This window comes from Apostichopus japonicus, chromosome 8 (genome assembly GCF_037975245.1).
Source record: "Apostichopus japonicus isolate 1M-3 chromosome 8, ASM3797524v1, whole genome shotgun sequence".
Lineage (NCBI taxonomy): Eukaryota > Metazoa > Echinodermata > Holothuroidea > Aspidochirotida > Stichopodidae > Apostichopus > Apostichopus japonicus.
This window is the reverse complement of record NC_092568.1, coordinates 23,227,209-23,252,925: the sequence shown is the minus strand read 5'-3', so window position 1 is coordinate 23,252,925 and position 25,717 is coordinate 23,227,209. Positions and strand designations below refer to the sequence as shown.

The 25,717-nt window shown below is 37.2% G+C and overlaps 1 protein-coding gene across 6 annotated transcripts in view; it reads right to left on the bottom strand.

Moving 5' to 3' along the window:
• LOC139971132 (spectrin beta chain, non-erythrocytic 1-like) overlaps nt 1-25,717 on the bottom strand; it is a 55,318-nt gene that overhangs the window by 17,674 nt on the left and 11,927 nt on the right. For 3 of the 6 annotated variants that reach the window (XM_071977343.1, XM_071977345.1, XM_071977344.1), the window contains 17 exons: nt 21,598-21,771; nt 20,970-21,258; nt 15,752-16,052; nt 15,349-15,466; nt 14,799-14,957; nt 13,572-13,735; nt 12,881-13,019; nt 12,351-12,516; nt 11,565-11,809; nt 10,859-11,059; nt 10,177-10,293; nt 8,992-9,021; nt 6,812-6,889; nt 6,023-6,187; nt 1,457-1,659; nt 681-906; nt 262-378 (listed from right to left, as the gene is read on the bottom strand). In XM_071977343.1, coding sequence (XP_071833444.1) covers nt 262-378; nt 681-906; nt 1,457-1,659; nt 6,023-6,187; nt 6,812-6,889; nt 8,992-9,021; nt 10,177-10,293; nt 10,859-11,059; nt 11,565-11,809; nt 12,351-12,516; nt 12,881-13,019; nt 13,572-13,735; nt 14,799-14,957; nt 15,349-15,466; nt 15,752-16,052; nt 20,970-21,258; nt 21,598-21,771 — 2,892 coding nt within the window. Of the gene's footprint in view, nt 1-261; nt 379-680; nt 907-1,456; nt 1,660-6,022; nt 6,188-6,811; nt 6,890-8,991; nt 9,022-10,176; nt 10,294-10,858; nt 11,060-11,564; nt 11,810-12,350; nt 12,517-12,880; nt 13,020-13,571; nt 13,736-14,798; nt 14,958-15,348; nt 15,467-15,751; nt 16,053-17,840; nt 17,878-20,969; nt 21,259-21,597; nt 21,772-25,717 lie in introns of those variants that run through there. The other 3 variants (XM_071977346.1, XM_071977347.1, XM_071977348.1) reach the window with 2 other exon arrangements.

The following is a 25,717-nucleotide window of genomic DNA, read 5'->3' as shown; positions in this document are numbered from 1 at the left end:
GAATTTCTCTCCCAGTTTTTGTGTAAATATACTGCTAGGAGTAACTTATGGTAACTGATACAAAATATCCATTTATTTATTGATGTGATTGAAGGATGTTTCCTCTAATGTACAACAACATATTGCAATCGTATACAGTAATATAATGCAGCGTCTATCATTTGGGTACCACCTCCTTTAACAAATCAAACATCACTTCAAGGGTTGTTGTCTCTTGTGATGTAAAGTGGACATACTAAACATCTGTAGAATAATTCTTACCAGTTCCTTCAGTTCTTCCCATACGTCCATGATCTCCTTGTATCGCCTGTGTATCTGCTCAGAATCCTCTGGGTGTTCCTCAGCCAGTTTATCTGACTCTTTCCCCAGATCATCGAGCTATCAGAAAGGAAATACAAGTTCACTGTATGTTTAATTTTCAGAGGGACCATCTCACCATATCATACCATTTCCTCAGATCAAAAGACTAAAATGCCTTACCATAGGAATTCAGTAAAAAGGAAGATCCCCCCCGTCCACATTCCCCCAACTAGTGACAATTCAATTGGTTTCATTACTCTGGGTATGGCATATATCATTTTGACCCTTGTCCATATTCACCCCTCAACTTCCCAACAATTAATCCTCCACCACCCCATTCCCCTCCTCAACCCCTCCTTCAATTAATGACAGCTTTTTACCTTGGCATCGATGGCAGCGAGATCGCTTTCCATACCCTTGAGCCTTCGTTGCAGTGACGTAATGCCGGCCAAGTCGTTACCGAGGTCTTCTGTGGCAGCGATCAACCTGGCCTTGTCACGAATCCACTGAGTGGTTTCGATGCACTCAAAGTGGTAGGTCTGCACCTCTCGTACTGACAGCACCGCATCACGCCTCTCCTTCAGTAATTTGCTCAACTCTGCCCACCTGTAAGTCAAAATAAAGACATTGGAAGTATTGAAAGAAGCTGCATATGAAGGAGATACAGTTAACTCCGGCATCATTATCAAATGCTTTAGTACTATTCAACAATTCCAACAAAATGGGCCACAGGAAAGCATAGATTTGTAAATTCTTCATAGTGGGAGACTAAGTTTAGATACTGGTAGCTGTGACTATGCAATACAATTTTGCACCCATGTTGGATCTTTAATGGTATGATTTGACAACAGCTTAGTTGTCATGTTTGATCTCTCCTCATGGCAAAGCAGATACCATGTCAATATTACTTAAATCCAAGGGCAATAACAACTCAACTTTTGGAGGTCTCAGTCTTCTGCAATTTGCTGTTTTCAACACCTAAGAATACCAGTGCTCAGAACAACGACATGTAATAACATGAACATTATACTTCTCCGATCATGTTGTAAATAATTTAGTCTGTGTTACTTCCCTATATCTGCCAATGTTATGGCAATGTGCCGAGGGAGTAACTATTCCTTCTTTCACATTTTCACACAAATTATTCAAACTTTACCTTTCATTGAGGTGGTTCTGTTTGTCAGTGATTTCTCCAGAGTTAGGGTGGTCCACCTGGAGAAGGTTACTAGCTAGCTGGTTAACGACAGCGACCTTTGAGGCGTTCACCTCGACTTCCTTCTCGATGTGGTCGAAGCGAGCTAGGATGACATCGTTGGACTCCAGATCCTCTGCTGGGATCAGAGCATGCAAAGTATGCTCCTATAGAGGGGGGAGGTAACACAAACAATGGCAATGTTAAAAACCATATGGAATGCCTCAATATTATCTTATTCAAGAATTATGAGTGGTTTATCAATCATTCTAGTAGTGCTGATCCAAGACCAGCTGTTCATATGACACCTACAATCTTTTTGTTCTATTAATCCTGAAACTGGAGCCAAGGTAGCGGACACTTATACTATGTTAAATTTAATTGGTAAAATACTACTACACCTTAGAACTAATTGTATTCTTATTCCTAACATTGATACAACTCTGGAAAGTCTATTTCCATAGACATTTTAAACAATATTCAACCCTTGATATATCACAGTGGGCTCTCCACCTTTCTGGTGGTATCATTATGAGGTTTTCAGTGTTTACTGTCGCACAAGGATACACATGTGAACCAGTCCATTCTTCATCTCGGGCTACATTGTCAAGCTAAGACAGACAGGTGACCAATATTGCTAAACTATTCTGAGTGGAATCTAACACTTGCATTAATATGTATCAGCTAAATCTACACTGTGAATTGTCTTACACGACTGGTCCCACCATCCAGATGATGGGCATGTATAAAGCTAACCTATGACATTTACACTACTACTCCTTCAACTGAGTGACTGATGCAAAACTAGATAACTATTCCAACTACAGAATGGTCACTCCATATTCACTAAACAATGAGTGATATTATGCAAACATAAAGACATGATGCTTGTCCCAGTCCTTCCTGGAAGACTATGTGGAGTTGTTTACCACACTGAATGATAGGTTCAAGTTACATTCACTGTAAACTTATAAGTAAACAAACTCTCTAGCTTACTTTCATAATGTACATTGTTCGGATAATAAATGTTGGAGAATATAAATTCCACGGTTAGGTCCAATGGTCCCACATAAGCTTTACATGTTTTTCTTTTATATACATAGCTTATTTTAGCATAGTTAGTTTTGTGTGCAAGTGTGTGCAATATTCATGGGAAACAGTGGGGGGGGTGTGGCATGGGTTAGGTGGGGAGATGGGTTTCAATAATGTGTGCTAACCCTCCTCTATTAGTGTCATATATACACAACATCTGTAAAGGTTGCTAATCAACATATTAGTATCTCTGTTGAGATGGAATACAGGAAACAATTAAATATATTAACCCAAATGAATGACATCTCTTTCCATTAATCTGTAAGATAATGAAGGCAACACACTCCAGGATTAGATGAAAATTTAAATATCTCCCCTCTGGCTAGGACCTTTATCAGAGGACTAGGTCCCGCTTTTATTATTTCAATCACAATTACAATCGCTTGTAGAACCTCTCAGTGAGTTTTCAATTCCACACTGACTTGCATTGGAAGTTAGCTTGTTAGGTGTAACCTGGCTTAATAATTGTCATGGCTAAGTACTGAATATATCAATTATTATATCAAAAAAATCTCTCTTGCAAAATCCAGGAGGGAAAGGAAGACTACTAAGGGGTAATTTCGACTGCATGCACTATGTACACTGACCTAATACCTACACTGTACAACACACCTATGCACAAGAATGGATACTCTTTCTGCTAATGTGTTATAGTCGTTATATTCCATTCACAGTCGTGTATCAATTTGTCAGAATATGAACGGTTCTGCATCAGGGAAATAAAATACTCACATGCATACTTTCACAAACATAATTTGACCAACACTTGAAGAGACTAAACATTCAGTACAATGTCATAAATAATGGAGAGCTATTTAACTGCAAAACAATGTGGTGTTTGTTTGCTTTGTTTGGCAAATATGTGTAGTTTTGATTTTTTATTTTTTTTAAACTTTGATATGAAAAAAAAATCCTTGCACTTTCCTTTGGTCACACTTGATTACTTACTCCCTGCATGGTACAACATATTGCTTACATGGATGTGTAAGAAAATATATTTCATCTTTACCAGCAATTCTTTCAGCCCTCATAATATCATGCACTGCTCACAAATAGACCAAACCAACCTAATGTCTCATACCATGCATGCCTGTATAAAGTAAACCACCTTTCCAACACCTTTTCCATCAAAAAAGAAAAGTCACCAATTTTACTGGAAATAATTTCTTACAGCCTTGATTCATTCTGAACATTGCAAAACAGCATCTGGGCAAATGGTTAAAAATGTATTCGTGCAATGTGGACAATTTCAATTCATGCATAAAGTTGTTTGTTGTAAGCTCATGAATATGCATGAGTTTTCCACCTCCATGACTTCTGCATTATTCCCATGACCCTAGATGCACATGATAACAAATCCACATAAAGACAAAAACCTACTGAACATACTGAAATGAAAACGAGCAGCAAACTGCCAGGGCTGCAAAGTATAAGTACATTTACAGTACTTAGTTGTTACACAACGACAAGACCTGACAGGATGCACATAGTACAATACAAAATGGCCGAAGACGAGATGTAGATACTGTTCATACTCTCTCGTACATCCCACGTGTGACCTGAAAGCTAGAAAGTTTTTGTGCCCATTTCCAGTACAAAGGTGTGCAACATGAGCACAATTGTTATATAAGTAACCACAGAAGACGGTGAAGGTATTAACGATGTAAGACAGGATTAGGAGAGAAAACTTCTTTGCAATGACCATCTTTTCTCTTTCTAAGAGAGCAAGCCTCAAACAATGCCACGTTTGCTATGAGCACAGAACACAGAGACACATTTTGGGAGTATTGAGCGAGACAAAACACATACCAGCACCGAAGGAGGTAGATGCCTGACTTCCAATCTCACAAATGAAGCCTCAATGTATATATTCTTGCAATATTCATAAATTATACAATCCTGTCAGGTTATTATTGAGTGGATCATTGAAAGTGCTTGTGTAAGTCAATGACTAGTTAAATCATCATTATGTCGTTGGAAGAAGATGGAGAATGAATAAATTGACTTCCCCTAGCAACCACCGAGTCATACATAGATAGATATATAATGTCTCATACACAATGCTATTCACCACCTCATACAATAGAAGACAATACAGATCTGATATCCTTATATGTATGAAATACCGACAACAACTGAACATATAATAACATGTAGACAGTTTCCTGCCAAGGAGTTTGGCAAAGGGATTCTTAGGGTGAGACATCAACATTAACAGCGGGAATTATTCTTTTAAACATATCAATATCTGAGATCGTTTCCCTTAGAAAATGGTACTAAAGTGAAAAGCTAATTTTCTCTACAAATTTCAGCCCAAATAAGACAGCTGCCCTTTGAACAAAAAGACAATGGTTCTAAAATTTCATCTAATTAGAATCATTAGAGAGCAACATGTCTTTTCTTTATAAAATAAATTGAAGCACTTAAAATAAAATATTCAAATTTAGGTTTTCTAGGAAATAAAATTGAAACATCCATTCCACTTTTTTACTTATTTATATGATTAAGGGTGAACTAAATGAGGACAGGGAGAAGGGGCAGGGGGGGGGAGGGGGTTGGATGGGGTTACATGGAATGGTGGTAAAAGGTGGGCATCTTTTTTTTAGATATTATTGGAGGTGGGTGGGACATGTTGGAACTCCTTGACACCTTCTACTACTTTCAGACACAGAAACCATGTTTTCTATGATATTAATGGATGTGGACACTGAAATGTGTTAAATGTATCACATGTTGAATGATAATGATACTGGTTGGCTAATCTCATGTTATTAGTAAGTACTCCTACATACATCCGGGCAAAGTAACAGTGTTTGTGTGCATGGTTTGTTACCAACACTCATGTCATTTTTTTTTTTGGTCCTACCTGGAAATATCTCATCTGTAAAAATGGCAAAAAATTTGGGGAAGAACAAGTTTTAATAGAACGGCAAAGGAACGGAGATGAAAGAAAATGATGCAGGTTAAAAAAGATTTCCACTGTCAGACAAGAAAAGCAATTCAAGGAGAGAAAATGAAAAAATTTGCGTAACAATTGGTGTTGGTAAAGGCAAAACCAATTCCCCCCCTCACCCCACCCAAAATTTTTCCAAACTTATGTAGTGCACAGCTTCAATCTCTAAACTTTACGATGAAAACTGTTACGTAAGAAACAGCAAACACAACCACACTACTCTACAATCACAATTTTCAATGTTGTTATTTTGACGCTGACAGTAACGGGAGTAGCAACTTTCAAAGGATGCTTTCTTCACCCCACTTCCCCTTCTGATCTGCTTGCCAACTCAGACTATATGGATATTAATTTCTAATTTATGCACTACTCTGTCCTCATTTGTCTGGTGTCTACAAGAATTTTAAATAATTTGTCACACCTTCTGTTTTGAGTCAGAGTGGAAAACAAGAAGTTTGAAGCCAAAATTCATGTAACATTTGTACCTTCTCATCGATCCAGGTCTCGACGGTATCAGCCTCGTTGAAGAGCTTGTAGAGAGAGAGGGCATCTTGGAGACGACGTTCTCGCAGTTTGGCGAGCTCCAACAGTTTCTGGTAGTAATCATCGATTTTGTCGAGGCGTTCTCTTACTTCCGGGGAATCACGGTCCTACGCAATGAGATCATATGACATGTTTGCAATTGGTACGAAATAAACCAATGACCTCAAAGGAGCAAAGACTTCAAACGTGTTTTGCTAAATTACGATATACAATGATACGACCCTTCCTACAGTTTCACACCTTATCTAGAGGAATTAGTTTAGTATTCCATCCATATGATCTGGCTACTTTGCTCCCATACCTAAGTTACACAGACAACAATGTATAAACTTCAAAGGTTCGCAAATGAGACTAAATCGAAAAACCAGAATCGGACTGGATTTCAGTGTTTATGAGTCCCTTATTAGGTGGCATCCGAACGGATGAAATTACACTAAATATAGGTCGAGGCCCTTCCAAATCACGAGTGAACGATAAATGATTTGGACAGCAGGATGCAAAGTTTCGACACAATGCACAATACAGTGTTTCAAAACTTCCAACTTAATTAGCACACTGTCCATGTTGACATAAATATATCAGCCATAGAAGACACATTTTCAATCACTAGCACTGATTTGCAGTTATCATACGTAACTACCCATACGACAACCACCACCATCATCATCATCATCACTTTTTTTCCATTCACTGTTATTGGTAGGGATGTAAATAAAAGACAGAACACATACCTGTTCACCAAGTTCATTAGCCTGCTCATGAAGTCCTTGAATAGTTTGAGCATAGTTTTGGAGTTCCTCGGAAACATCCTATGTGAGTGAAGAAAAAAGAAGAAAGCGATTTAACGGTATGCCACCTCTCTCTGGCTCATACACAGATGTTATATATATGCAAAAACTGTAAACAGCACAGAGACACAGAATATGGGGCTAATATTTATCATAATAACTGAATATACTTTTACTTTGGTCGTATAAAGATACTTTGGTCACGAGAACATGACGGTGGTAATTTCTTCTTCCTTGAGAAGACTTGAAACGGAAAATGGATCAATTCTATTATAAAGAAAGGTATATCAATGATTTTTATTTCTCAAAGGATTCTTCAGAGCCAAACGCCTTGACAAAACAAAGAGTTTACAGGGTGTTATTGAGCAACCCCCCCCCCCTTCCACTAAGGAGGTGAGTATTAAATATGTATAGCTCATTACATAACTTTATTTATCAAAATAATGAATCTAGTACATTAAAGTCTATGAAAACAACCATGCTGAAGGAGCAATTAAGAGATGCACATTCATCTTATTCTCAACCCCCCCCCCCTCTAGTTTAAGATAAATCCTGTACAATTCACTGCTGACTGATCGACTGATCGCAGTGTTTCCTTGACAAGAACAAAGAAATTTTGACAGAATCTCACAGGCATTAGAGCAAATAAAACTGTTCATTAAGAAAGTGACTCATGTTTGTCATACAGTATTGAGACTGACAAACAAAACATAAATTTTGATGGATCTATGGCTGAACTTCTTTTTAGAATCATTTTACTATCATCACAAAAGGGAGATGTTAAGATGAAGAAAATACATCCAAATGTTTGTACAAAACAAAAACGCTGAATAAATCAGGAGAACTCAAGTTAAAGACCAAAAACAAGAGAAAAAAAGAGAAAAACAGAAGGCAATGTAAGGATTGTCATAAAAAAGAAGATGGTATTGTCATAAAAAGAAGTTAGTTAAAAATGTTGGTAATTAATGTTTTCTTAAATGAACAGAAAGCAAAATCCACTCCTTTATTAATTATTATTTCCCAACATAAAAAAGCAGTAAAATTCCTACATATATAAGTTGCCAAAACAAAAGAAAAGAAAAGACAGTTTTGATTAAAAATGATAGTTTGCAGAAAAGGTGTAAGAAATAGTTATCAATGAAAACTTTATGGACTGTTTTAGTTTACATTAAAAGTGATATGCGAATGTGAGATTAACTGAAGAAGGAACAATATTTTCAAATCTTTTGATAGATATTTTAAATTATATTTCTTCTAGATATCCCTTAAACAGATAACAAACTGTCGATAAAAAATTTTCAACTTGGCCCCTCGACAATTTGACCAGATACCACAGGGGAAGTCATGCAGAACTAAAGCCCATAACCTACACATATATAACAATCTCTGTTGTTATTTGATTAAATGGCCTGTGCATTCCCTAGGGCACCAAATTAATAGACATCTGGTCCTCTCTTGTGGTTTAAGTGGACAACATGATACCATTGCTTACACAGGCAATCATGTCTATTATACATCTGATATATGTGATGTACATCCTTAGTGCAGTGCGGTACTAATACAGGACAGTACAGCAATAATTTACTTTACGAAACCGAATGACACTACCTAGGTATCTGGGGTACCAATAAAGGTAACTCCAAAACTCAACTATAAATATCTATTCAGTCATACCTTGTTCCTTATATCCTAAACATCATAACCACCAGCACATGACATTTTCTTGTCAAGTAATACAATTATCAAACTATTCATATTTTTTAGGTAAAAACAGTTTGTTTTGCCATATGTTATTTCCTTTTTCAAAATTTCCAAAAATATCTATGCTGTGTATGACCTTTTTAAGTAAAATCATGAACTTCTTTTTAGCATTGACTAACTTTGAGAAACAACTTAACATCACAGATAGCTTCACCCCTCAAAGCAACATAAGAAAATAATAGATAGCAAATGAGACAAATTTTTTGATTAACTGATAACTGTTTGATGCATTCACACACACACACACACACACACAAAATAAATTGGTGGAATTAAATGGGTGCATAATGAGGACTAACTGTAGGTAGGGGGAGGGTGAATATGATTTGTGGCCCAGATTCAAAATGGTGACATGCACTCACATTACTTCCCAGAAGTTCACTGACCAGATCCTGTGAAATTTAGATAACCGTGTCAGGCAAAGGCAAACCATCAAAATCGTGTCATGAAAATTGATTAACGGCAAAAAAATAGAAAAGTGAAAAGGACAGATCTACAGATTATTTCCAGAGATTCTCGGTAGCTACCAGAATGAATGTTAAGCTATGTAGAACAATGTCGATGGCAGATCCCACATAGCAGTGAGACACTATCCATGCTTTATGAAAACAATGTATGTCATTCCAAAGTATTTCTATCGACTTGGAAGAAAGTGATAACATGCATGACTAAGAAAGGCTTTGAAAGCAAGTGCTAATTAATCTACCGTTGAAAGAGAGAGAAAAACAACTACCTCACGGATGAACTGTGGGACAGATTAAAAGCCGGTCGACACTGGATACAATCAATCAAGCTACTGATATTGATTTATATCGTCCTACTTGGCACTTTCGATGACTTTGAACCATAAATTCAAACAATCTGGTTAGATATTTATATGGTCAAGTAGAGGGTGTGAAATGCATATCATTATCTACACATGATTGCTGTTTGATACAGTTATGCAACTACACAGCGTGATAAGTGTTCTTTACGCTAATGGAATGAGATGAGTATAATGTTCATATCAAGCCAACTCTCTATGTCTCCTTGGCAATTGCTGAAGAATATAAAAGTTATGGGGAGGAGCTTGATGGGGATATCAAAACTGTCATAATCCAAACAATTCATCCAGCCTCTGAAGAAGATCCTGCTAGGATCGAAACGTCAGGCCCACTTACTTTTTACACATTCTCTTACATAGGCTCTTTAGTGGATAAGCAGTTTGCTAACAGTTTTTTGTTTTATTTTAATTTGATTATAATCCAAACAAAGCAGATGCATAATGAAATAGCATTTTCTGATGATAGCTTGTTGCTAATATCTGAAGCCCCAAAAATGAAAGCACTTCAATAAATTAAAACATGGGTACCAATATTCCCATACATAATCGCTGGCATCTGAATTGAGGGATGAACATATCAAAGCAACAGGAACTAATTGCTTGCAGGTTTTAACAAGACAAACAGTTCATCTGTTTTCTGTTTTGGTCCATAGGTATGATTTAACTTATTACGCTTATTAACAGTGAAGTCACCCTCAAAGCTGGCATGCTTGTTAAGTGTTACCTTGTGTTTCTTGAGAAGAGATTCTGCACTAGCTTCATCACGACCAACATCTTCACTGGAAACGATGCGGAGTGTATCCACCATCCAGTTCTCCATGTCATCGGCATCGGCATAGAACTAGCAGGAAAGTACGGTGAAAGGGAAAATTTTAGAATTTAAAGTTTGATCATAGAGAATGTCAACCCAATAAACTTGTGGAACATTTTCTTGACCCATAGCAAAAAAGAGTAACAAAGGATAATCTATATTTTACAAAATCCCACATCAGTGGAAAATTGCAACAGCCAGAAAGGAATTATTTTTATCAACCTTGCCACACAGTAAAGTTATAGCTAAATATACCTAACTGTGAAATAAAAAATGTTTTGCTTGATGGTATCACAATTCAGTGCTATACTGCCCTGCTAAGTGTTAGACAAATGAGAACCCACAGATCTCACGTAGCTATTTACATGTGGAAAGATACTCCAAAACCCTCCTATGGGGTGTCCTATGCTACATCTTCGACGAATAGTCATGTGACCCATCTGTTTCGGCGGCTTTAAGTGATGAGGGCAAAAGGCCACACCAGTCACAAAACTTCAATACCACCTAACTATTTTCAATGGGTCCTTATTTTGCATAGAAATTCTACATAATGCTTTACACGGTCTGTGTCACGTTAAATCCGATTGGCCCTCACCTGATACAAGTCGACAGCTTCCCTCAATCGCTTCTGTCTCTGGGCAGCAAGGTCTTTCAGTCTGCCAAACTTATCCTGCACATCGGTGATTCTTTCCTTGATCTGAGGTGATCCGGGGTGGTTCTCTGTGATAAGATCCTCGCCCATCTGAATGTTAGACTCTAGCTGAGCTTGGTGTCCAACAATTTCATCTTCTTGACCCTTGGGGAAGAGACAAGAACATAGCTTTGTTAAACCTGATGATATTAGCACTTTTTGAATTTTACATGAAAGGTGGTTCTAAAGAGTCAGTGTACTTTGTTATAGTCTCAGGAAATTGTCAGGGGAGTGGGGGGGTATTGAAATAATAACTAAGAACTGACCATATCAAGAAAACAAATACACACTAAAACAAATCAAAACTCACACACTAATATACAAAATATGAAAATCGATGTGAAAGCAGCAACTCAAACTACCCATTTTAGTATTTGCATTGTTATTCAAAGTTATTTGCTATCTGTGAAACGTAAAATTATCACACATGAAATCCATAAGGTGTGTCCATACTTTCAGTTTGCTGTGAGGATACATTTATCACGATCTGAGCTCCTCTTTACAGAGCCCAGTGAAATGAGCTTAACCTTCTTTATGGAACAACAAACTAGAGTTGTCTGTGATGAACAAGGCATTTAACCATCAGGTATAACGTTTTTCTTGTTGTTACCTTGTGTTTGTTCAAGAGAAGGTTAACACTGGTGAGATCATGTCCGATGTCTGCTGATGATACGATCTGGGCCTGCTCTTTGATCCAGGTCTCATCATCTGCCAGCTCCCAGAAGAAGCGCCAGAGACGAAGTGATTCCTCTAGCTTGTCATGTCGGTTGCGGGCCAGATCCTTCAGTTCCTCGTACTTCTGCTCCAGGTTCTCGATCCGCTCTTGACAGATCTGAGGATCTACAGGTATGTAACCTGTCAAAGAAAGAGGGAGAATGCACAGGGATGAGCCTGGGGTAAAAAAAAAATCTCGGAACTTTGCAAAAATTGCGGTATAGGCGCCAGTTTGGGTATGCTACAGTGTGTTAGGATAATAGTTTTTGTCCCCGAGGTAGAAAGGAAATCACGGATATTCCGCGAATTCGCAGAAAAAGCACGTGCCTGAATGCAAATTAATGAACACAATACATATCAATTAGACCATTTTGATGACATGAGCAGATAGGTTAGCTCAATTAGCAAAGGTTAAACTCAAAGGCATAAGAGAATGTGTCTGAAAGTGTATACTTTTTTACCCACCACCATTCAGATCCTGATTAAAACATTTTGGCGCTCAGTTTACATTACCTCTTCACTGCCGATACCACCAAACATCAAAATATGAAAATGACGTCAAATCATTTCATATTGCATATTATCTTCATATCTTGAATCTATTTTTTATTCGTTCTTGCAGCTGCCATACAGTGTAACTTTTTCATCTTTGTAACATGCATTAAGAACACTTTAGACAAACCTGAGCCATCTGGACCCTCTGGTTCCATGTACTTGGCAACGTGTGCGTTGACCTCCTTAACTTGATCACCGTAGGCCGCGACATCTGCTTCCAGGAGAGCATGTTTCTGGAGAAGATCTTCAACTCCCATTAGATGTTTACCATAGTCTTCTGACAAAAGTAGGACCTGCAGAGCAAAGGAAAAGTCAATCAATTCATTTGAAATGACAGATGCAATACCAGTTCTGACAGAGAAATAATTCCCTGCACTATACCAAGGTAGTGGAGTAAAAAGCTGCAACATCATTGAAAAACATGCTACCAAGAGTATTGATTATTGCACAGCTCATCAAAGCTACTTCTGAATTCTTCCTTTTTTTTATCTTCACCTCCTGTCAAGTATTACAAAATATGATTCTTGGACTACACTTTTGCTTTTTTTTTTTTTTTTTTTTTTTGTATCTTGACTTTTCATTAATTACTGTAAATCTTTGTGATCTGTGAAAGAGTAACATATGTTTATGAATAATATTTTGGTAACAGTTTCTTACCCTGGTCTCATCCATGGAGTCGAGCAGAAGTTCCATCTCTTGGAAGCGCTTGTGGATCTCCAGGGAGAGTAGAAGTCTCTGTCGTCTGCCTTTGAGCAGCTCCAGTAAATAATCCCATAGTCGTAGTACATTGTTTTTCCTATCAGAAAGAAGAAAATTTTTCATCTTTTTATTTTCACCGAGATTTTATTATACCAGGAACAAACATACCTCCATTAATGATCTTTTGCATAAGAGCAATGCTGATGAAAAAATTGTCAGTGTTCAGTCTGCACACAGAGCATTTCAATTCTGTTTGTCCTGAACTTTAACCAATATCTACAGATATTTCAAGACTCAAAGACGGAAAAATGCCGTTGTGAATGTGACGATGAGAATCGCATTTATTGAGGTAGACAGAACTAACCAATATGGGGGAACACTGCTTGACATGTGAATTTAATCACTTTCTTTCAATTTGTTCCCGATGTACCAATATATTTGTAGATGTTTTCCATGATCCAATCTACAGTTTACAAATGTCTTCTCACATGGATGCCTGACTTTTCCTTCCCAATGAGGAGTGATAAAACCTTTTTTTATTTTTTAATATTTTTAAAATATTTTAATTTTTTTTCTTTCTTTTTCATACAACCTTGGAAGGTAATATAACAAGAATAGGATCTCTCTGTTACAGTGTTCAAAGCATTACCTTGCATTGATTCTGTCAATATCGTGGTATTTCTCTTCTTCGAGTTCTTCGGCGACGGCCACCACTGCCAGAACTCTGTCCTGGTAGGCATTGATGTCTGTTTCAATAGCTTCATGCTTCTTGGAGGCAGCTTCAACGGCTGGCAGATCATAACCAAAGTTATCCTGGCAAGAAAATATAAACCAAAAATATCAAACCATGGTAAAACATGAGATTATATGAACTTTTGAACATTCAAGAATCCCAATAATAATCCTCTTTGAGGGAAAAACATAAACCTGGCAAAACACTTCACAAGTAGGCCAAAATAACAACTTCAGTTCTATCAAGCAGAGCAATCTTTGAAGACTATATACCTCAAATTTCTATAAATACCCTTAGTAACTTCCATTAACACATTGAAAGGTTATCCATGCAGAACATTTCTTATTGCCATATTTATAAATATGACCCAGGGTATGAACAACTCAAATTTGAAGACATTTGGGACATTAATGTAGCATAAAAAAAATATGTACTTCCATGTACTAGTTATTTAAAACAGCAAAGTACTTCCATCTTGCCCTGTATTTTCTTAAACATTTCTTAAATTCCATATTATATCACTTTAAGAGTAGACACAGCTAGATCCCTAACATTATGCACCGATAAAAATACTGAGGATCTAAAAATAACGTTGAACAGTGAAAGTGTTATGTCACAATAAAATGCACGATAATAGCAACACCATATACATTCCTGTCATGAAAATGTTAGGGTAAATAGTTCACCTTCAGAGCGATGCCAATTGCTGTCTCTGATTAAAAATTAACTGTGAGACCGGAAAGGTCAGATTTCTAACGATTAAACCATGCTCACCAGCCTCACCCCCAGTGGGAATAAATAACTTTTATTTCCAAAGAAAGATAATCTGCTAAACACAAATTTGTGTTGCAGAGTTTCAACCATATATTCATAAGTATTATCAAATTCATAAAAAATCAGGAAACTGAAACCATTCTCTGTGATAATTAATGCTTTAACTATTGCTTAAATGTCTGACTGAAATAGAATAAAATTGATAACATCCAGTAATTTCTACCTTAGGTCCTAGACACAATAGTCTGGGGTCATAAAAGAACACTCAATAGCTTCTTTCCAAGCAATGAATGCTGTTAAACATATTAGCTTGGATGACAAACAATGGCAAGCTGAGAAAATATGATTATTTCGATAAAGAAGCAATACCTGTGCAACCAAACGTTGATTCTCGCTGAGCCAGGCTTCACGCATGGCGGCCTTCCTGTCAAACCGGGCAGCCAGTTGTTCTAGTTTCTCTTGGCGGATCAGCTCCTGTCTCAAGGCCATTTCACGTTCATGTTCTGCCTTTTCCAACTTTTCCCAGGACTGTTTGTGACAACAACAAAAAAGTTCACTTATTCCTTTAACTGTGGTCATTGATACATGACATGTGTGACATTATTTTGATTTATGAATGCCTGACACAAGTAACTGGCAAATTCTCATTCATTAACAAAACTTTTTGATATGACAAGGTTAAATGGCTTTGTGGTGCATTGATAAGGCGATAGCAGTACAGGATACTGAAATTTCTTGTAAAATTTGAGGGATCCAAATGTGATGGGGAGGATGAGATGGTTACACAACAAGTTAGCTCGACAAGGGGCAGCACCACCATCAGACACAACCGTCACTCCACCACACTCTCCCCCTTCCTCCTTACCACTAGTGGGTTTGACTATTTTCTGGTTTAACAATGTAAATATAATCGACCTACTTTATTGATATCAGAGATGAGTTTGCCTTCTGCTGGTGTGTAAGGCTTCTGGTTGTTGGCCCTCATCTTGCTTTGAATGGTGAATAACAGCACTTCTAGGTTACCCTTTTCTTGGAACCTGTTTGTTAACAGATATAGAATATAGCATTAAGATGGAAGTAACAAGAAACATGCAATGCCCCCTGCATTACATGTTATAGTGAGAACAAAACACTTGTCAGTTGTTCACTGTTCTTCACACATATGAAAAATTCATGTATATATATACATATATATATATATATTTGTGAGGTTGATACCATAAGTAAGTTACATACATGCTTGTTACATATCCTATAATCCATTCAGCAGTATTCTTGAAGCTCACTTGAAAAGTGACATTTAATGAACCAGTGTGTCTTACTTTGGTGGTTTCTCCACAGTTCTGTAGCTGTTGAATGCCAGTAACTGTTGTTGCACCCCTTGAAGGGAGTTGGCGAAGGTACGGTCGTTCAGGATGCTGATGGTCTGTTCGATCCACTTCAGGAGATCCGAGGAGATCTTGTCGTAGTCGGTGACCAGCTTCTCATTCTCGATGGCTTCGCCAATGACCTTGCCAATACGCTTGCCAGAGACGGTCTCCACCTTCATCTTGGAGAAGTAGTGGTAGTATGTGACCACATAGGTGATGATGGACTTCTCGTCCGGGTGTTCCACCATGACGTCTGCAGGAAAAAAAGAAAAAAAATGGCACATATTACAACCACTTTTTCTCCAAGTACCAAAGTACCTCAAGATACCGAACAGTTCGATCCACAATCAGAGCACTGACTTTATCATATATTGATCCACAATGTACTTCAGGTTAATCTACAAGGATGGAAGCCGATAAGAACCAACATATGACCAAACTAAAGGGAGCCACAGAAAAACAAAAAGGGCTACCAGATGGGATCTAGTGTAAAAGTGACAAAGTGGAGCAAATTTGTATCTCATATTTTCACAATGTAAACAATTTATACGATCATGATTGTAAAGTAATACTTTACTCCATGTGATGTAATTTGTGGTAATTCTAACTTCTCTTTAGGCCTATATATTGGTATTGTCAATGTTCTACGTCCTTTGAAGTGGGATATTGAGTTTAAGTCTTTCCAATTCCACACAATTGCTCCTTCGTAAGCTACTATTGTTTGACTAAACTTTAAAGTTTCCCTGGCAAACATATTTCTTTGTAAAGATTCTTTCTTTTGTCTCTGCCATAAAAATGAAAGTTTGCTTTCGCCTTGAAATTTATAGATAATACTGATTGTTGATAAAATCTATTCAGTCCCAAACTTGTCAGTCATATAGTATGATTCATTTAGTAATTTTCTACTGGTTGAGAAACAAGAGAGTGACTTTAGTAACCAGCAATCATATATGATGGTGTAGGTCAAACTGTTACTTATCTACAGTAACATCCACAAAAAGGCATTGACTTGGACTGATCTGCCTCCTTGTGAAGAAGTTTGATAGATTACATAGCAGGTAGTAGCTACTGCCTCCATCATCCTACCAGTGACCTTTGTGAGAGGCCTCCTCCTGATCCATTATGGAGGATGGTTATTAGATCAACAGGAAATCTCAATAGACAACCAATGTAAACACATGCTACACAATTCACTTCATCAGAAACTGAACAGTAGTGTGCAATAACAATAGTACAGTGCCAAAACTTTTGGTGTGTGAAAAAATTAAACAACTAACAAAGAAACACATGACCCAACTGTGGAAGGGTTTGATCAAAAATAATATCAGATTACATATACTTTCAGCAAACATGGACTTGAAAAATATCTGTGAAAACCTTCACAGGCTAAAGGGCATGTGAATGGCAGCAAGGTATTATTCTCATAATAGACCAGCTGGTACTGGGAATGACAAAAGTTTATGGGAGGCAATGAGCAAAAAGTCAACATATAGATGTAAGCCTCTGGTAAGAACAAACTGTATTACATGAATGAGGACACCTAGAAAGAATTCTAGCCAAAATAATCCAGACAAAATGGAAAAGTATAGACAAAATTTAATTAGAATCTTATATCCATTCAAAAAAGAAAGAAAAAAAAGGCTGCATTGTGGGTATTGACTTAGAACCAACAATACATTGGAAAGGCAGTCTTCTGTTTTGAAGCTAAGGTATGAAAATGGCCAAAAATGGAAAACTGCCGATGCCTCAAATCGATAATCATTTCTTATTATGACAGCTGCATCCAAATGAAGCCATCACATCAACCTAGACACTGCCCAGTGTAGAGAGAGAGAGAGAGCAGGCAGCATGAAAATCAAGGACTCTGATATATCCTTTGACATTCCAGGCATGTCAATTGGATGGCATGCTAATGACGTACATGCTGCTAAACTATTCTTAGGATTGGTGGGCAGTCCGAGGATGTTGTGTACGAACGTCTTGCAAGCTCAGGCACACTGTATGCCGCTAACCCAAAGTAACAGAAAACTTAGTACTGTACCTTGACTAGATCTGCGCTTCATTTTGGCTAAAGACTCAGAGAACATCCTCACCGAAATTCCCAAAACGGCTCCTTGTATAACAACATTAGTCCTGTCACTGTAAAATTATGATGCTGCATATTACTCTGACCCGCTGGGGAACACTGTGTTCCCTCAACTTCAGTTTTTATCAGAGACCCCTTAAACTTAGGCCATGGCATCTGCCATGTATCATCACTGCTCTCCAAAACAAGTGACAGGCAAACCAAAGCAAAGCAGATGAATTCCTTGGATAGGAGGCTACCATTGACGTTGGTGTAGTAATTACAGGGTCACCAGATATGGAATGCGCCTGTACAAAGCTGGGCATCAGCAGCAAATCAAGGGCAGTATAAAGTGCAGAGTGGAGACGGTGTGTGTCTTTACATGATTGATTGTGTAACTTAAGTCTACCCAAAGAAAATATTAGGATCTCCGGAAAGGTAACCAGGGAGAAACAAACTGAAATGGCACCCTCTGATGTGCAATTAAAGCGGCTGTTTGGGTTACAAAATTATAATTTATTAAAATAAAGCACCCTCCTATTTTTATTTATGCCAAATGAATATTAACTAGTGGTGATTACTTACCAATTCCATTCCATTTGAAAAATTACCTTGCCAGGCACAGTTTTCAGAATACTAACACAAAATACACTAAACTCCCCCCCCCCCAACCACTCCTTTCTTTAAACTTTGAAATCAATGGTGGCTGGCACCATTGTGTATGTGATAAAACTGCAACAACGGTTACCAGCTTGAACTATTTTATTTCAAAAGAAGTTTTGTAAACAGTACAAAAAAGGTTAGTAACGGTATTTAACATTTGATATTCTGGAAAGCTCCAACAGCCGGTTTGGACTCTCGAACAGCATTAACAAATTAAAACACAGCTCCTGCTAACAAGGTCAATGTTGCACTGCTAAGTGATGCGCAATTTCATCATGTTGAAAGTTTGGACGACCACAAAAGCAACATATGGATCTGAAATTCTTCACCATGTAAATCTTTCTCATTTCACCAACTACAAGGTTGGGGAGCAGCTGAGAGTTCAAGTACACACCTAAGTCTACTGTACCCACACCTTACTTTGTACTCAACAGATTAGAGATACTCACGCTTTGTGTAGTTCATGGTTCCAGAAGACCTCTCACTATGTCCCTGATATAACTATCATCATCAATGCAAAAGTGTCCATCTTTAGTTCAGGAGTGCTTGGAACGAATCTACACCATTTTGCTAGGTCCTGCTACATACAGTGAATATTTCCTCCTTACTACTAAAACAACAACTACTATGCCTATCATGTTACAAGCCCCTAGAAAAAGTTATCTCTGAATAACAAGTTTGTGTCAAAGTACAAAGTATCAGATAAAATACATGATCATCTAAAATGCCCTGGATTGTGAAGTCTGTAAAAGGCTACAACAGTTATACACTGTATATACTTGTTGCCATTCTCATTGATACCTTCCTCAACAAACATTCTTCAAGTGGCTCTATCTATTGGATTAGTGAAACATCACTTTGAGGCTATTAAGAATGGGTTCGTCAATCTTCATTTCAGAGAGGTCCGGACAAATAGCTGACCAGCTAATTTGTAGCACAGGAAGAAGAGCTAGGGGTCACCCAAGCAAAGCAATTATAGATGTTTACAGTGGGCCTGAACAAGTTACCTCTCCTGTTCAGATACTTAGTCATCGATGCTTTCTTTATTTACTTTGAGGGGATGGGAGAATTTATGGATGATCCTTGGAGGATAGGGAAGCGGGAGGGCCAGAGGGGGGATGTCAATACATTTATGAATACAGTACGTCAAAAGAAACTTCCATGATCCAGTATATTATATAAGCGGTAAGTAAAGATTTAACAACCCTTCACAATGAGACAATTCCAATCAAAAGCCCAAAATTACGAGGGAAAACTTACAAATAATAACATTATATCCTCAAATATCAGGCTTCATGTGGTGCTGTTTTTGCCAATGACCGGTCATTACCAAACATTTCATTTTTTCCTTATTGATCTACCCAATAAAAGTCCACAGAAGGCTAGTCAGTAAATAGATTAGATTTCAATTTAATCGACATGGTGAAGGACAAGGGCAAACCGTTAAGCCTTTCTGTAACAACTGCAGGAAACACATTAGGCAAACCCAGCAGCTCTTAAACAGCTCTTTATCAACGGAACAAACCTAAGACCACTGAACCTTGAACACATATCAAAGTCAACATTGAATGGCTACGAATAGATACTTGCAAATAATTGTAAGAGAGAGACCTCTACTTAGCAGTTCTGTTTTCCAATATAACAGGATTATCCTTGGCACAGTTGTAGGGAAATGCCAGAAAGACAAGAGTGCTGCCAGCCAATCACAGCAAATGCCGATATGTGAGCTTGCAAAAGGGGCAGGCAGCTCTGACTTTAAATACCAGAGCTCAGCATCTCATAAAACTTCAACTTTTATCAAGCTTGATTTGTGCAATTGTAGACACAATGTTGACAGAAAGGATCATGGCAGATATACTCCATGTATAACGGATCAGTGTCTTGATACAAAATTTATAATATCCAAGAGGCAAACACAATTAAAAAGTCAATCTAGTGATTATCTGACTACCTGAACACACCATGATAAGAACTTGATAGGACTGGAAGGATATGTTCTAGAGATTATTTGGTAGAGAAAACATCACATTCTAGATCCACCAAAACACAAAAGAAAAAGACATACTGTTCAGCACATGGAGAATGCAGCTTTAAGCTTTGTAGAAAGAAAGAAGAGGGCAGTATTCCTCAACAAAAGGAACAAGAACGTATTTATATGTGTTACAACTCCTAATTATTAAACGGCATTGAATAAGTCCATAAGAATGCAATAGTTTAGAAAAGGCAGCTAAGATAGAAAAAATGTGAATAATTTGAAGGGATGAATCAGTCTGTAACAAATTAAACCAATAAAACAAAATCAAATGTGCTATATACAAATGTAACTAATGTGCTAATATTGCCAAAGTTCGGTAATTATCAGTACTAAATTAAAAGCAACGACCAATCCCAACATCAGACAAGATGAACAGGTACATAAGGTATGTAAGTTCCATTACTCACCTTCTGTGTCCAACAGCTTTGAAATTCCCAGATTATGTTCGGCAGCATTGAAAGCGTTGTTCAGATTCTCAACGGGGTTGGCCTTGGTGAGTTTCTCGTACTGAATCAGGTCTGGCCGATGTTTGTGAACGAGGGCGTTGAAGGCCAGGCCGTCGCGCCAGCTGCTGGTGAAGTTGCGAATGTTGACATTTTCGTAGCCGGCAGTCTTCATCTGGCACCATAGGAGGAGGGCATCCTTGGCAGATTTGGTCTCCTGGTTGTCTTCATCTTCAAAGCTGATGTCCTGGATCTATGAACCGAACAAGTATATATGTTGACTGTGATATACATATATATACATACTACCCTTGTGACATGAAAGGTACCACTCTAAACACTGGGCCAAAAATATACAGAAAGACAAATAGCATTGTTTGAAAATAAGATGATTGCAGCAGCCCCTAACAAGAAATGTGCATTCACATTTCATCTTTGCATGCATAGAGGAGATCTAATATTCATTTAAGAAACATCGGCAATATTTAGTTACGGATACCGATATTCCATAGTGTTAATGACAAAATCTTTGCCACGAGGTGAAGAGGAAAGTGAGAAGAGAGACAAAGTCCAAATTCTGGTTAACACTTACCTGGAATCTCAGAATGATGGTCCAGATTAGACCAAGTGTTAGTCTGTGGCTGCCATCTACAATATCATGTGAACCCATGTTTTCCATGTGAACTCTCTTATCCTTCAAGAACTGGAGAGCTTTGTCAACATTTTCCAGACAATGAATCCTCATCTTGCCTTTTGTGGGTTTAGGCTGCAAGTGTAAAGAAATCGGATCTTGCATTAGAAGAGCACATTTTTGTGTACACATACTTCAGTATGGCTATACAACCTAACACCCAAGTAAATTATGTTTCTATTTCAATAATATCCAGTTTCAGTAGTCATTCTAATCTGGATTTTAATCAATTGGCGACTTGGATACATTTGAAGATGTACTACATGTGGATCAGTCCGCTTTCCATTTGGAAATCTGTTACATATTTTAATTTTATATTCCTTAAAATTTCTTTCTTGAGTATCATTTTGTACACAGTAGCTATGAACCCAAATGAGAAGTCATGCCCACGGAAAGACAGAATCCAACCAATCAATATTTTTTGAGCAGCACATATTTTGCCAAATTTTATTTATCAGCAATTCAACATGCTTCTTATTTTGTGGGCCATTTCATGTGCCAAAATATCAAACATCAAAACTAGCAATTCCGGCCATAAAATTCTACTTTAAGTGATAAATTACTAAATACTTACTATTGCATCAAAAGGAAAAACTTCAAACTTATTACAAAACATTCTCACATGCACAAAAAAAAACAAGAAAAGAATCTATGCTACAAGATTGTGAATGCAAAGCAAATCTCATTCCAAAATCCCTACTTTTTGATGTTCTATATATCAAAGGAGCCCAAAAATGATTTCTTCCATCTGTCCAGCTGCAGTTTTGTTTGTTTAGTTTAGGGCACCCTCCACCCATCAATGTTTAATTAATATATATATATCATATACAGGAACCTGAGGCTGCATAATTCATTTGTGATGATGAATCGACGCTGCATGGCTGCAAGCCACTCGAGGCCGCTATTCTGTACACAAGCAAGGTGTGTGCAATGAGGCAGCAATATCACACTGTACTGGTGCTGTACTGTAGATTTTTGCATCTCATTATACTATCAGCAGACTACGGTTTGCACATACCCGTTCTTCTTTCTAATTTAAGCAGATACTGTGGAACAGATAGCCTGATGTCATGGTAAAGATTTTGATGTATAAAGTGACGCACGGAGGAAAATTACAAATTGTTGTCATGTATATAAATTTCAAAACTGCATTTGTTTAACTTGCAGACTACTGTACCAGCAACATTTGAATCCTTATACACCCAGAATGTCGCCTACTGTGGGGATTGGTATAATAATTGGCCGACTACTCAATTTCAAAACATATTCAATGAGCAAAATGTCAATTCTAAGTACCTATAGTACTATTCAAAGTCTGTTATCTGGTCTCATAAATTTAGACCTGTTTTTTTTTATCGTCATAGTTACATGTAGGATCTTCAAACTCCAAACAAACTCAATCAGCAGTATGAACTACAGTACTTGTATGACTACTTAACTGGAGGTGGGTTGGCTACATACACTTGTGGGAACAGGCATTTATACAGGTCTATTAAAGGTTTAGAAACCTTAACAGTACCAATAATAGCACAGACCAAAATGATAATCTTTCTTCCTTTACCTGAGAAGACTTTACGGTCAACATTAATTCTCATCACCTGTAATTAATAATGTCATTACATTATAAATGCATGAAGGAAGCACAACTGTTTGTTAGTAAATGTTATAACACTGAAATCAAACCAGGAAAACTGATAACCATTCATCCTATATATCCTTGGGGTTTATCCATCTTTAATCTTACAACATACTGTACACGTACTGAATGTGCGTCATAGCCATTTCCTTGAATTCACAGAATAGATCTTATTTACTGATAATAAATCTTGCCAACAATCACAACAAAACATATTTGTGAGAGATTATTTCCAATCATCTCTTTGAGTAATTCACACTACTAAAAATTTGTAACAGACATACTATTCTGTATTTAAAAATTTTAACTAGCAAGCCAAAACATAGATCATGCCTAGGCATTCATGTTTGAAAAAGACAAGAAAGGAACAAAAAAGAAATGTTATTGTTTACTACAAACGCCTTGCTTCATAGTAACAATTCAAATCTCAAGTCTAAGTATGAAAGTTATCATGCTTAGAAGTAAAAAATAAATAAATAAATAAATAATACATTTAAAATAGTTGAAAGAATCTACCAAAGTGAAATGTTCTGCATTTTCCTTTTAAAAATTTCCATCATAACTTACTTTGTAGCCACTCATAGTGAGCTCCCATTCATCCTGTGCAATTATGAACATAATAATTATGACAATTTTGAAGGTAAGGTATCTGGATGCACTAAGTTTTTCTACAAAACATTGGGAGGACCTGGTTGGAACACTTGACAGGTTTTACAAAACAAAGTTCTCCATGATGTTGTAAGCTACATATCAATGACAAAATATATGCTTTCTCGGTGTACATAGTAGACTACAACATCAGTTCATATATCCTGCTGCTTCTTTGCCCAGTTTGGTCATTAGGCAATGTACTGTATTTAGCTATGTATACTACTGTATAGTATTTTTAGGAACTTAGATTACTGAAAAATATTGAAATTTAGAATACACAATCTCAAATCTACTTATTTAACTCTTTTAAATGACAGAGCATTCTGCAGCTTTTCATTTCCTAACTTCATCAATTCCTAACAATCCCAAACCACTGGATACAGTAGATCTAATTCACTTAAAATTAGCTCAGATTCTAATTAACACAGTTCACCCTCACTCTACAACGAACCATACAGTACAACTCGCTTCTCAACCGCTTTGAAAATTGTCAACTACCAGTACAGTAGTCAGTATATTGTCTGTATGATTGAATTGTCTTTGCAAAATATACTTTCTTGTCAGAAAATTAGGGTTGTTAGTTGTACAGTAAATATATTCAAGTCAAGCAAAATTTCAATTGTGATGTTAACAAAAGAAAAGCAATCAAAAGAAATAAAAGGTTGCACACAGCATTTTACAGGACACATTCCTTCAGCTGACACTTGGCCCTGTTCAATAAGAACACCCACAGTGCAGTAGTAGTGGTAATTCATGGATGAAGCTAATGCACTGTAGCTGAGCTGTGTGTGCTAGAAGTCTGAATGCCACACCCCACACATATGAGTGTACAGTGTGATGATGATGTGGAATTGCAATATAATAAAGCTCATAACACTGCATAGTGCATTAAGTTCAGATCTTCATTTTGACACTGCAGTGTTGTTTTCAATAGTTTCTAGGCATGTAGAAAGCAGTGTTGTCTTGGGTTGACATAATTTTATCATGGTTCAAACTTTGCAGTATTTATTCAAGGGAAAATGTATTTGTAAAGATTTTTGAGTATCTGCAGGTTTTTCTATCCTGGTGACCAAGAAACTGTAAATGCCGAGATCGGAAGACAATCCTAGTTATCACAGTAAGCTAAGAAGAAAATCCTTATTTACTGTATACTGACAAGAAGGTTTAGTATGAATTAACATAACTAAGCTGCCTTGAGACCCCCAGAAAGTGCCAGAAAATTGTAAATAGCACTTGCAACAAGAAATTGAACTGATATTTTCACAAATTTTAAGTGTCATACAGTTCTTCATCTGAGATCTATCTCACTCTGATATTTAAGTGCTCCCTTTGCTGAAATCCCTACCCCTGAATGTGCAGAAGCGTGACTAAGTTTGCACAAATTAACATTATTGTACAATACCTGCGGCCATGTTCCAACACGATACAGTAGTTGACCCATTCATAGTGGCAACATACTAAATCAATTTGGAGTACCAGGCTAGCAGCAGCCGTGTTTTTTAAGATCGATCACAAGTAATTCTTCTAAAAAAATTCAAAAGAGTTTAAAGTGCAGTACTTTTCCTACATGTACTATGGAATAGATTGCTGTTGGTTCCACGCCCCTATGGTCACAAAAACATTTATGAACATGTACTAGAAAAAAATTCATACAAGTTCCCCATTCTGAATTGGTTCTAGAGTTCTGAAGTCACACTTGGATTTACTGTAAGTGTTTACATATTTGCAACAACT